We start from the raw sequence: 14,647 nt of genomic DNA, 5'->3' as shown, positions 1-14,647 counted from the left end.
CTCAAAGCCAACATGAGCCCTTGCCGGTACTGCGGCAACTGCTTCTCAGCCCACCTGCTGCTTCCCTTCTCCCCCCTCGGGGAAGCCTTGTGAACTGTCAAGTACATGATTCAAATAATGTCACTGCCAATATTAAAACCCTCTGTGGCTTCCTATTGCCAATCAGATGACATTAAAATTCCTTAAAGGATCTTCCTTGACCTGGTCTCAGGCTGCCTGTCCTGTCTCACGTTTTACCCCCTCACCCTTAAGCCCTATGAATTCTGTCCTTTGTCTGTCTCTTGAACACACTAAGCTCATCACTGCTTCAAAGCTTCTGCCCATGCTTTTTTCCTGGAAGGATCAGTCTTCCCAAGATCTTCACTTGGCTGGTGGGTTCTCATTTTTCAATCTCCGCTCAAATGTCTCCTCTTTATAGAGACCTTTCAGAGCACGACTACATACATGAGCACTTCAGCTCACCTCCCAGCCACTCTCCCACCTTCCATGCAGATTTCTTTTCTGTATAGTAGTTATTGCTATCTGAAATCACCTTTACATGTTTATACTCCCATTGTCTCTCTTCTGCCCTGTCTCTGAGTATAGGCACATTGTTTTTGTTCAATGGCGTGTTCGGAACCCAGAGTGCTATTTGGCACCAAGTAGGGGATCAATAATTGTTTGCTGAATGACTGAATGAAAGTCCCACTTCCAAATTATTCACTTTAGGTACTCTACAAAGTGAACCATAGTAATTTGACTTAGGTCTGAACTGAACGAGACCTTCGGGGGGACTCTGATGTTCTGCTTCATAAGTATGACCTTGCTGAGGACAATCTGCCATCAAGCTTGAGGTTGTTCTTTTTAAGTGAAAGTTTTTCTGGGACAAGACAAATCTGAGAGAAAGAGACACTATCAGCAGTAGATGCTATTAGAGACAATAAGCTTATGAAGGATTGGAAGGTAACTCAACCACTGGCCCACTACAGGTTGGAAGCTGAACAAGACCAACAGGGAAAAAATGTTGACAGGAATCTAGCAGGCAGAGTCCTGGGAAAGTGAGAAGCAGCCATACCCCCTTTCTCCCTCCACGATTCTCTCTGAGCATACAAAACATTGTTAAAAGACAAGTGTATTAGCAACTTATGGTGAGATTCTGGTGCTGATAGGGTTATGTCCAGACCAAAGACACTAAACATTCCTAAATCCTACCATGGCCTTCTCATGACATTCCTGAGATATATATAAACACAGGACAATGGCTATTGGGAAACAAGGCACCACTCTATTATTGGCTCAGCTGGTGCTTTTAACTCCAGTGTAGAGCTTTTTGGGAATAAGTAATGGTAGGCTTATCAAGACCTTACTTCCCTCAAGCCTGTCTGAAACCGGCTGGTAAGAGCGTATCCCAGTGCACAAAAAGAAAAGAAGGGAGAGTGCCTGTATTACCTGAGAAACTCAACCCCGTTGCAGTGCAAAGCTGGAAGGAAAGAGAACAAAAGCTGGCCTGGCATGCCAGTCTGTCCTTCCACTGTTCCGTTCTTGTTGAAGCAGAGAAGCAGAAGAGGCCAAGTAGTGGACATGATCTGCTAATCCACCACAGGCTGGACACTGCGTGAAGTGCCAAGTAGAGAACATCAGAATTACCTTTAAGTAGTGTGGAGTAGAGCCATGGAGAAAGACTGATATGCAGAGCAGGCAGCCATGAGTAATGCCAGAGACGTAATAAGGGCCAACCCCGTATGGTTAATAATGTTGGTGTTCTTTCAGTGCCACTGATAGTGTTAACTTACTATTAAGAGCTCGTTTTCTCCTCCCGAAGCCTGAGACACTTGAGGGCAAGATTTGCTCCTGGCCTCTCTCTCATCAGCCTGTCACAGGGGGCAGGGCTGTCACAGGATCCATGTGGTGGTGTTTCCCACTCTAGTGCCCGAGTGGCCATGGTTAGGACAAGCGCCCTCACAGCACTCAGGCTCAAGGAAAATAATACGAAACTTGGAATCCAGAATTGCCTATTTGTTTTGACGATTGGCACAGTGCCCTTCTCCACTCCTAATTTATGACAACTGCACAGACATTATGGAAGTAGCAGATGTGGAAAGGACTGTTTAAATATTAACTTGCCTCCTGATACTAGTCAAGTTAACTTTGGGCACAGAAAGTGGGATTACTGTGAATTCCTTTAATAACTGGGAGTCTTTTTCTCCTAGACTTATATAACACACATACACACAAAACACACACACATACACACATACATCCCTTTATTTTCTTTACTCTCTTACTGCTTGTTCTGAAGCTGCTGTTTGCGTAGTTTCTCCTCCTCTTTCCTTGACTTTCTTTACAATCTGTATTGTTGAGCCCCATCTCTGTCTCTCAGCCCTTGCCTTCCTTCTGACAACTCACATAAGGCTCTAGTCTGAGTTTTCTTGAATCACACTCCTTGTTTTTCAAATACAACCTCAGCTTCCACATGGCTCATGTTCCTAGGAATTTATAGGCATATTTTACATTTGGATGTACAAGATCTTAACAAAATGGTCTTGATGCTTTTCTAGTTTTATTTATTATACTTTTACTACACTGTGGCTTTTTCTCTAGAAATAGTGGTCATGTGGCTTTGAAAATTCTAGAGCTTTTTGAACAGTCTCAAAAAGGCTGGATCGTTTGACAAGCAAGATTACCTCCCAAGCAGAGCAAGGGAGCACCCCTGTGTCTGGAAGTAAAGCTGTGGTCTGCTGTCCCTTCAGTGGCACAATGAGGCCCTCATCATACACACAGGATGTTTAAATGTGGATGATGCAATTTTTATCAGAAGCAATTATACAAAGGATTGAGATATGTTTAAAATCATTTCCTGGAAGCTTGTGGTGATATGCACTGTCTCTGTTTGTCTAATCTGAAGGCCTGTCGCATGAACAGTCTGAGCTCATTTTATGACTCAAAAATCTTAGAACCCTACAGCCATTTGTGTAACGAGAACTGTCTGGGAACGAGGGGGTATTTCCAGTGGGAGAGATGTATTCTCTTGTGTCAGCAAGGACTAGTATGTGCTTGTTCCTTAAGAAGAGAAATATAATGAACATGTACCATGGCCAATAAAAAACTCCATTTTTTATGAATGAACTTATATTATAGTTCTAACATTATAATTAAGAAAAATATTAATAAAGCTCTATGTGTGTTACAAGTACATGGATAATACTTGTCTATAAGACATATGGAAGAGGATTTCAGATAAGTAATAAGAAACATTCAAATCTATAACAGATATCAAAGATTATGCTGTATGTATGTTGGTAATAACAGTACTTGGTATTTACTGGTATTTACAGTATTGAAAAGTACTGAGTACTCTTTCTTTGCCAGACACATAATACAGTCGCTCTGAAAGATTTGTAAAATTATTACTCCATTTACAAATGAGGGGACTGGGGCTTAGAAAGGCTAGGTAGTTTGCCTGAGACTACAGAGCTAAGAAGTAATGTGCATATGGTAGTAATGCAAAGCAGAGATAAGATGTTCCAAGCGTACATATTTTTGTAAGTATGTAAGGAGGAGAGTGGCAGGAGCTAATCAGCATTTATAAAAAATTATTTAATTATAATTGTCAAATAAACTTTATAAAGAAAGATGAACTTCATTTAGTACTTTGAATTAAAATTTCTGTTACAAAATGTGTTGCCTGAATAGAGATGACAGTTACCACCTATCTTTTCATTCTCTCATGCACAAGGCTTTTCCATATAAGTCAGGAGCTAGAGCGCAAGGGTTTTACCCTCAGCTTCCCCACCACTAGCTGGCTGACTTTGAAAAAGTCACATGCCCTCTCTGGAGCACAAAGAGAGGGCCATCCCTACCAAACCAGAATGTTTTGAGCACCTCGTGAGAGAATAAAAGTAAAGCACTTCACTGGTGAAATAAAACCTGTATGTTAGTTTTAAAAAAAAGTGAAGTACTTCAAAAAATAAACCACTGTAGGAATAAACCAACCAAAGAGGTAAAAGACCTATACTCTGAAAATTATAAAACAATGATAAAATAAGTTGAAAATGACAACGAAATGGTATGTCATTCCATTCTCATGGATTGGAAGAATATTGTTAAAATGTCTATACTTCCCAAAGCAATCTACACATTTAATGCAATACCTATCAGAATACCAATAGCATTTTTCACAGAACAAAAAAATCCTAAAATTTGTATGGAACCACAAAGACCTCAAATAGCCAAAACAATCTTAAAAAAGAAAAGCAAAGCTGGAGGCATCATAATTCCAGACTTTAAGTTATATTACAAAGCTGTAGTAATCAAAACAGTATGGTACTGGCATAAAAATAGACACGTAGATCAATGGAACAGAAAAGAAAACCCAGAAATAAACCCACAACTATATGGTCAATTAATCTTCAATAAAGCAGGAAAAAGATAGTCTCTTCAATAAATGGTGTTTGGAAAACTGGACAGCAGCATGCAAAAGAAAGAAACTTTCTTACCCCATACACAAAAATAAATTCAAAGTGGATTAAAGACCTAAATTCAAGGCCTGAAGCCATAAGAATGTGTGAAGAGAACACACACAGTAACTTCTTGACATCAGCCATAGTAACATCTTTATAGATATGTCTCCTGAGGCCAGAGAAACAAAATCAAAAATAAACTATTGGGATTTATCAAAATAAAAAGCTTCTGCATAGTGAAGGAAACAATAAAAAAAAAAAAAACTAAAAGGTAACCTATGGAATGGGGAAAGATATTTGCAAATGACATATTCCATAAAGGGTTTGTTTGCAAAATATATAAATAATTTATAAAACTCAACACTCAAAAAACAAGTCAACTAAAAAATGTACATAAGACATGAACAGACAATTCCCCCAAAGACATACAGATGGCAACATACACATGAGACGATGTTCATCGTCACTTACCATCAGGGAAATGCAAATCAAAACTACAATGAGATACTACCTCAAACCTGTCAGAATAGCTAAAATCAACAACACAAGAAACAACAGATGTTGGCAAGGATGTGGAGAAAGGGGAACTCTCTTGCACCGCTGGTGGGAATGAAAACTGGTGCAGCCATTGTGGAAAACAGTATAGAGATTCCTCAAAAAGTTAAAAATACAACTACCCTATGATCCAGCAATCACACTACTTTGAGTATTTACCCAAATAATACAAAAACACAAATTCAAAGGGACGTATGCACCCTATGTTTATTGCAGCATTATTTACAATAGCCATGATATAGAAGCAGCCCAAGTGTCCATCTGTTGATAAATGTGTAAAGAAGATGTGGTATGTAAACACAATGGAATAGTATTCAGTCACAGAAAGAATGAAACCTTGCCATTTATAACAACATGGATGGAGTGCAATGCTAAGTGAAATAACTCAGAGAAAGGCAAATACCATAAGATTCTACCCTTTGAGGAATTTAAGAAACTAAACAAAGGGGGAAAGAGAGAGAGAGAACTAGTCTTAACTATAGAGAACAAACTGATGGTTATCAGAGGGGAGGTGGGTGGAGGATGTGGTTAAGTAGAGTGATGAAGGAGTGCACTTTTTGCAATGAGCACCAGGTGTTGTATGGAAATGTTGAATCACTGTATTGTACACCTAAAACTAATATTACATTGTATGTTAACTAACTGGACTCAAAATAAAACCTTGGGGCTCCTGAGTGGCTCAGTTGGCTAAGCGTCTGACTCTTGGTTTCGGCACAGATCATGATCTCATGGTTCTGTGAGTTCAAGCCCCACATCTGGCTCCATGCTGACAGTGCAGAGCCTGCTTGGGATTCTCTGTTTCCCTCTCTCTCTGCCTCCCACCCCCCCCCCCCCCGGCTCGCACTGTCTCTCTTTCTCAAAATAAATAAATAAACTTTAAAAAATAAAACCTTAAAAAACATAAATAAACTATGTCCACTGTTTAAAAAAAATAAATTATGTCCACTGTAAAACACAAAACAAAAACAAAAACTAAACCACTATGCACATGTGAGTTACTCTCCTCAGCACTGTGTAAAAATACGTAGGAAGAAAATCAGGATTTTTAGTAACAAGTTTTTCCCTACCTCTCTCCACTGCCTGTTTCTCAACCATTTCTCATCTGTCATCAATTAACTTCCATGCATATTGGATTAGCTTCAGTCCATTTCTTCTTCTTCTTGGCCAAGAATGCTATTCTGATCCCTTTTCCAAAGTAATCATGTCTTTGTCTTTCATTGTGGCCTTTAAATATTAGCCAATATCATCCTTTATGTCTTTTTCCAAAGATAAAATTCTCCTGCCATTAGGTTAGCCTGGCAGGGCCATTTAACATGCTTACTTTGTTTATTCACAGGGTTTGCTTTTAGTTTAAACCCATGACATATATATTCCTTTTTGTTCTTCCATTCCATGTTATTTTCACTAACTTGTGACTTACTCTAATTTTTGTTTCTGGAAAGGCATAAGAAGTCTGACTGTAATAGTCTTACACTTTTAAGTTCAAAAATTTATTGTCAATGTTTTTATAAATAATTATGGTATTGCCATATAATTAAGCCATCACTCAACACAACTAATATGGATGTGCAAAATGGCATGTCTCTTGTCAACAAGGACCTTCTCTAGGGGCAGAATAAATAGGGAACCAAGTACCTTTTAGAACCCCACGGACCACCCTGGTGTTGATCTACATATATTTGTTATACCATAATTCATTTCTTTTCCATTTTAAAATAATCTTTATGGCTAGACTTTTTCCATAGTTGGTGTTACTTATCATAAATAAAAATCTATAGTAGAAAAGCCATTTTATTTTTTTTATTTTTTTTTTAATTTTTTTTAACGTTTATTTATTTTTGAGACAGAGAGAGACAGAGCATGAATGGGGGAGGGTCAGAGAGAGGGAGACACAGAATCTGAAACAGGCTCCAGGCTCTGAGCTGTCAGCACAGAGCCCGACGCGGGGCTCGAACTCACGGACCGCGAGATCATGACCTGAGCAGAAGTCGGCCGCTTAACCAACTGAGCCACCCAGGCGCCCCTAGAAAAGCCATTTTAAATATCCCTGCTCTGACTTGCTTCTCCCTTCCCCCACTCTGGACACAAATTTGTGCATATACCTACAAACAAACACACATACACACCCATCTTTTGTGACTTGCACAGGGGTTGGATCTGCTGCTCTCAAATATCTGGAGACCTGCAGTGATCTGGGAAAATTCTCCACGCCTCACTAGCTTGGCTCATAATTTAAAGCTTTCCTCTATGTTAATGCCTGAATGTCTGTTCCTGGAACAAAGTTCATTTACAAAGGTGAATGGGGCTTACACATGCGCACCTTCCTGGTGGCCAGTTGTCTGAAACTTTTCCATCAGTCTAGCTCCATCTGACAAGGGATTTAGGGAATACTAAGTGGCACAGGTTGGAACTGTTTGTTAATTTGTTTATAGCCAATAGGATGGGCAGACAATGAGTATCTCTTCTCTGGGAGACTTCTAAACAGAACTTACTATGATAGAAAGAATCAGGGGTTTGGAATGAAAGCACACAGGTGCAGCTCTAGACTTTGTTGCCAAGTAGACACTGAGACTTGGTTTTTCATAGGAAAACAGGAATAGTTGTAACACTTGACTTCTCTGGGAATTTACAAGCATCAAAGGAGACAATGTACATAAAACGTACTTTATAAACTGTAAAGCAGTTCATAAATGTTGCTTTTCCAAATTTTCTCATTCATAAAACAACCATCTGCCAAAGAACCTTGTTTGAAAGGTACTATCTCATGGGCTTTGATTTATAAAAATATGGTGGTCTTAAGACCATTCCTTTCCTTCCAAGAATGTGGAATTTATGTCATCACAAGGCTTTAAATTGAAAATATCAGCTTTTGATTTTAACTTTAGGAAAACCTCATGTTGGATGAGTCAATGTAACAGAATCAGCTTTTATTGACTCATTTGTTTCCAGTGCAAAAGCTAATTTCTAGGCTTCTTATGAAACAGAATAGGCTTAAGATGTTTTAGCAATAATGAGGTTGGTGGACTTCACCTTAGGGAACTGAGAGACCTTGAGGGTTTAGCCATCCCACTATTTAAGGAAGCAATCTGGCAGCCAACGGAGTCTGAAGTAGCATAATAAAGTTTAGAAACTAAAATTTCCTTTTAACACATGCCAAAGGGTTTAACTATTAAATTTATAACAACAGCATTTCCCAGCCAGGAGCTAAAAATGAGCTCTCTTTACCTGTCTTCCTCCTTCCTAGAGATTTGAAGTCTTCCCCTTTCCATCATAAAACTCCTTTTGCATTACAAGCAAGAAGCAACTAGCTATATAGAACTCACCAGACCCCTTGTGTTGTCAGTGGCTTAAAACTAAACCACGTATGGAATAATATTTATGTTTATATACTGTGTATTCATAGACTTTGAAATTTCTTACATTAATATATTGTATACAATAGGCTTCTAATCCTAAGTAAATATCCCCCTTGGATGTCTGATAGACATCTCAAACTTAAAATACCTCATACTGAACTCTTAAGCTCACCTTATCTCAAAATCTTGCTCTACTGATAGTAGCCCCCTTATCTAATCATGACTAATTGGTTCCTTTTAGTTTCTTAGCAGAGAAACCCAGAATCATCCTTGATTATTTGTGTGTGGGGTGAGTGTGTGTGTGGGGGGGGGGGGGGTGAAAGAGTGTGTGTGTGTGTGTGTGTGTGTGTGTGTTTAAAAACTAACCTCAAGAAATCCTACTGGCCCTACCTTCAAAATATATCTAAAATAAGATCACTTCTCATGAGCCCTGTGGGAGCCCCTCATCTCCTCTCGCCTGGATTTTGCATTTGCTTCCAAAATGCTTCACTTGCTTCACCTTTACCCCAGGGCAATCATTCTCAACAGAGCAGCCTTCAAAACCCTTCTAAAATATGTCAGATCATATCACTACTGTGCTGAAAACTCTCCAGTGGCTTTCTCATGTCACTCAGAGGCAAAGCCAAGTTCTTACAATTTCATACCAGTCTTATGGGATCTGGTCCTGTGACCCATCTGACTACATCTCCTCCCACATTCCTCCTTATCACTGCAGTCCAGCCACAGGGCCTTTGCATTTGCTGTTCCCACAGCCTGGATTATTTTTCCTCCAGAATTTTATGGCTTGCTTCTTTACCTCCTTCAAGTCTTTGCTTAAATGACACTTTCTCAGTGAGGCCTCCCTGACCATTCTAATAAAGATTACAACACCTTCCATCCCCACCCGTGTGGGAGGGTCCCCTCCCCAAGGAGAAAAGAAAAAACAAAAAAACCTCAAGACAACCTGTCTATATGTGTACATGACAACATCCCTCACAACTTTGTAACGTGAGACCACTTAATCAGACTGTTTGTGTGTTACCATATATGGAGACAAAGAAATAGAAAATGTATAAAAAACTACACCACGTGGCATTCGGGGTGCAGTTCTTCTGGTACAAACCCAACTGAGCAGTGCCGGCACGAATAAAGTTGCTTCCTGGAAAGAAAAGCCTCAGTGTCATGACTCTGTGTGAGAATCCTACTGTACTCCTAACTCTCCTGCTCATTCTTCCCACAGAGCACTGATCACCATCATGATATGTTTTATTATTAAAGTTGCCTATCTTTTCCCACTAGAATGTAAGTTCCACAAGACCAGTAATTTTTGACTGACTTATTCACTGATGTATCCCTAGTGCCTAGAATCGAGTCTGGCACATAGTAGGTCTGGCCACCATGTACAACCTCACAGGATGCATACTTAACAAGGCCAGGGCACACTATTTATATGGAAATGGTACCCCCTGGTGTGGTGCAAAATTTCACCCTGGCAGGATCGCAATAAACATCTGTAGCATCAAATAAAACTTGTTTTGCCCTACTATTTTAAGTACACCTCTGTCAATAATCTCTAGAAAAATCGCTAGTATTAAAGGAACACTTGGAGAGTTTATAGACTCACGGACCAAAGGAAGATATTTATAACAGCCCCTGGATTGTGGGTTTAAAACTACCTACACCACCATAAATACTGTTTACTAACTAAACAAAGTATTTTGAATTCCACTGGAGGTGGGCAAATTGGCTATGTTTTGGAACTCTACATAATCACTATTTCCCCACAAGATAATTGAACAGTAAGTGTTATTTTAAGTCATCTTGGAAGAATTCCCAGTTTCACTGCAGGAGAAAAGAGTTTATGTCTTGGGATTTTGTTTTGTTTTCAGAATCAGCACACACGACTGTTCATGCAGCTCTTTTGTCTGGTTGTGATTAAGTTAAGTCCATTACTTCAAAGAAGCTTTGCCATACTTCAGCAGGATTTACTCACTAACCTATCCTATTCTTCACATTTGTAACATTCTCTCCTGGCATGTTTCTTCCTGTTACAGCTGATTACATAAGATTTTATAAATAAATATGCCAGCCTCCTCATCTTCCTGTCTGATTAATATAAGAATGTCACAATTCCTTTGGAGCAGCCACTAGTGATGTCATAGCCTTTCCTTATGAGGATGAATTGTCAGGAATCAGAATTTCACTGAGGCCTCCGGGTGAAAGCAAGGAGGAGAGTCTACTGGAAATATTGCCAACAAGGAGTTAGCAATGCTCTATGAAACATTCTCTGCAGTCGCTAGCATGACCTATCGGTGTCTTACTAATGTGGTTCACCATATTTAAAAAATGAGTCATATATGATAAGGACACCCTTGTTCTTTACCGGTCACCGGAATGATCTGTTTTTCCACTGTTTTCTATTGTTTTGTGTTAAGAGTTTAATATGGCATAATACTGCCAGAGATCTATGTATATTCTTTGAGAGAATTTCAAGTACCTTCACGTCCTTTTTGTTAAGAGGCACACAATTGTACAGATACTTCTTTCTCTCTCTTCTTCCCATCTGATTAACGTAGGAGACCACGGCCCTCACAACAGTAGTGGAGATGTCATAACCCTTCCTGAGTGTGAGATTATCAAATCCTGAATTCTTTGATGAGGCTGGAGGAAGTGAAGGGGAGAGTATCCGGGGAACACTGAGGCAATAGGAGAAAGCACGTAGCCTTTTGAGCTTTCTCATTGAGAAAAAGGTGGCTGATGGTGCTTTACTGCCAAAGGCTCTGAAGAACAGGATGGTTAAATGTTAGATGAGAAACACTTAACTTTTATCCTGCAGTGTGTTTCTCTTGGGCTGGTGAGGATGGATGGAAAATGTGCACAGTACAAGTCACCTGAATTGCCACAATTTAGTACTATTTGAACATACTCTGCCCTTCCCTATATTATGAACAGTACAGCCTGGGCCTACAGTGTGGATGTGTGCTTACCAGATGACCTTGGCTGGTGTCCTTCCTGTCCACAGCCTCCTTATACGCCACACAGCCACACCCCCATCGCAGTAGGTATGGCTTCACCATCATTTCCAGTTTCTATTCCTTGATTATTCTGGAACCCAACCCATTTGTTCAGATAGCTTTCCCAATCTGGGCCCTATGCCAGGCCTTCTTGTAGCTAAGAGGAAGGAGAATAACCTAAGGGTTAAGAGCTTGGGCTTCAGAATCAGTTACACTTGGCTCTCACTAGCTATGTGAATCATTAACTGTCTTTCAAAATAATCTGTATTTTCCTCTTTCCTCTGTATTCATACTCTTCCCTCTGCTGAGAATAATGACTGACACCTTCATCCTCTGGTGTTCATTTTTGTATCCTCTGACCATCTTAATGTTTGTTCCAGAGGGAAGCCTATTTATATATTTCTGTTCATTTGTACTGTTATTGTTTTCCTTGGCATGTATTTTAACAGCTTTACTGGATTTAGTAGATTAGAAGCACACCGTCTTTCTGTACTCATTGTGGCACTTAGTGTGAGGCACATGTTATTTAATCAATAATGCTAAAACATTTATGCAGAAGGCTCACGAAAGAATTTAAGTTTCATCTCATCTTTCCCAACTTTGACAAGGAAAAAACATTGAATCAAATGTGCTTTCTTAGTAACTGGATGATGCTGAGTAATTAACCTACTACAGATTCTAAAGATCAGACTGTTTGCATGGACTCTTTCTGTCTATTCTTCTATGACCAGAAATGTTAGATGAATGGTTCCACAGGGAAATAGTCTCTAGTTGGAGAAGCTCTGTAGGAAATAAAACTAACCAAAGAAGGATGTGAGCACCAGTCTCTAAACTCTGCTTCCTGCATTCTGGCTACTGATGTGTTAACATGGAAGGAGAGCTCCATAGTATATTTGCTCTGTGTTTTTGCTAAGGATCCCCTTATATAGACAATAAACAGTAAAACCACTTAGATAATTCATTTGCTCCCTATGTAAATTAACATCTGAACACTGAATTTCAAAGACTTAGTATGGAAAAAAGAATGTCAAATATCTCATTAATGATTTTTATAATGATTGTATATCATGTTAGAGAAAATATATTATTTAAGTTAATTCGCCTTTGCTTTTTATTGTATTAATGTAGCTAGTAGAAAATTTAAAATTACATATGCAGATCACATTTGTGGCCTGCATTATATTTCTCTAATGTATTTCCCATATTCATCAAGAATCAGGATCAGCAGGGGCGTCTGGGTGGCTCAGTCAGTTGAGCATCCAGCTCTTGGTTTCAGCTCAGGTCATGATCCCAGGGTCGTGGGGTTGAGCCCTGTGCTCAGGGCTTAGCATGGAGCCTGCTTAAGATTCTCTCTCTCTCTCTCTCTCTCTCTCTCTCTCTCTATCTCTGCCCTTCTCCCCCACTCACACTCTCTCTCTCTCTAAAATAAAAAAAATAATAAAAATTTAAAATCATTTAAAAAATATTAAAATCATTTAAGAATTTGGACCAGCTAAGAGGAAAGGAAAAAGAACTGGTTATAGCTGAACAAATATGAATTACTATTTTCTTATTAAAAATTGAAATTAAATGTGGGTTTTTTCATTGTTTAGTGGTCAGTTTTAATCTTTAAGAAACTATAGCTAACATTTTATATTTAATGAAAAAAAATTCCTATTTCTAGGTTACTGGTTGGTTCACCTTGGAGTGGTTTTCCTGAGAACCGAATGGGAGACGTGTATAAATGTCCTGTTGATCTGTCCACTGCTACATGTGAAAAACTGAATCTGCAAAGTAAGTGGTAATTAGAAATATGATTTTTTACAAATAACAAGATCTCATTTGTTATAAACCTAACTAAAAAACAATAACAAAATCAATCATAATTCTGTCTTAAAGAAATAGAGACAGCTTTTTTTTTTTTTTACCTTTGTATCTTTAGTCATATGAGGTCCAATTGCATCCAGTCTTTCAATGCAGATTGAAGACCTGATTTAACAAGATGCATGGGAAATGTGTGCCTCGTGGACCATCTAGCCCTAGACTGTGGACCACTTTCCATTAATGTTTAAGATTGTTTTGCTGATTCCTTACAGAAATCTAAGTTTATCCATACCTCTCTCCCTCCTCAAAACAAATTATTAAATATACACCTGTCAGTACCAGGGTTGCATTTAGAAGTAAGGAGAAATACTCTGTTTCTGGTCTTGACTATGTAATTGCATTCTAAAAGAAAAAAAAAAGTCATCATTTTGGATCCTTTGTGTTTGGAATTGCTGTTTTAATTATCCATATCTCAGAGGCTTTCTATTAATGCATAAAGTTATTAAAGGTGCAAGACTAAAAAGCTAAATAAGTCGTATTTCCATGCAATATTTCCTGGTGCATCAAAAAAATTACTCAATTTAATCATGCCAAAAAAACCCAGCACTGACGACTTTTAGAGTTCTGAAGAACTAAAATAGATTAGGAAATCTATGTTAGGGAATCAAGAGAGAGTAGAGATTCAAAAATAGTGATTGGGACTTAGAATCAAGGGCATGTTTCTTATACATCTTTGTATACCTAATTTCTAGCATCATTTCTGGCATAAGATAGGAGTTTAATCAACATGAGGTGGAAGGAACTTCAGTGGTGTCAAATGCTACCAAAGTTGAAGGGTATGAAGACTGAGTACAGATCATTAACTTATTTAAGGAGATAATGGGTGAACTAGATCAGTGCTCTTCAAACATTTTGAACATTCATCTATATAAGACATATATAATACATATCATAAACATACATTTACATAATATTTCTAAAAATAATAAAAATGTACACATTAGGAGTGAATACTCAAAGGTTTTATTATATAGTTCAAACATTTTATTATATCACCCCCAGTGTACCATATCACCTCTAACATTTGAATACTCATCTCATATATATGTATATATATTTTTTTTAAGTTTATTTATTTAGAGAGACAGCGAGAGAGCTTGGGAGGGGCAGGGAGAGAGGAGAGAGAATCCCAGGCAGTCTCTGTACTGTCAGCAGGGAGCCCGATGCAGAGCTCAAACCCATGAACTGTGAGATCATGACCTGAGCTGAAGCCAAGAGTTGGATGCCTAACTGAGCCACACAGGCCCTCCTATACTTTTTATTTTTAAAAAATTATATTCATGCACTGACTTATTATCTTCCTAAATAAAAATAAATTTAAAAGAATAAGCACTGCAATGAGATACCACCTCATACCTGTCAGAATGGCTAAAATTAATAATAAAGGGAACAACAGATGTTGGCAAGGATGCAGAGAAAGGGGAACCCTCTTACACCATTG

At 38.6% G+C, this 14,647-nt stretch overlaps 1 protein-coding gene across 1 annotated transcript in view; it reads left to right on the top strand.

Annotated features, from left to right (window-relative positions):
• Window positions 1-14,647, top strand: part of ITGA2 (integrin subunit alpha 2) — a 105,887-nt gene that overhangs the window by 29,141 nt on the left and 62,099 nt on the right. The window contains exon 3 of the mRNA XM_042950159.1: window positions 13,007-13,116. Coding sequence (XP_042806093.1) covers window positions 13,007-13,116 — 110 coding nt within the window. The remainder of the gene's footprint in view (window positions 1-13,006; window positions 13,117-14,647) is intronic.

The sequence above is a fragment of the Panthera leo genome, chromosome A1, assembly GCF_018350215.1.
Source record: "Panthera leo isolate Ple1 chromosome A1, P.leo_Ple1_pat1.1, whole genome shotgun sequence".
Classification (NCBI taxonomy): Eukaryota; Metazoa; Chordata; class Mammalia; order Carnivora; family Felidae; genus Panthera; species Panthera leo.
This window is presented reverse-complemented; position numbering and strand designations above follow the sequence as displayed.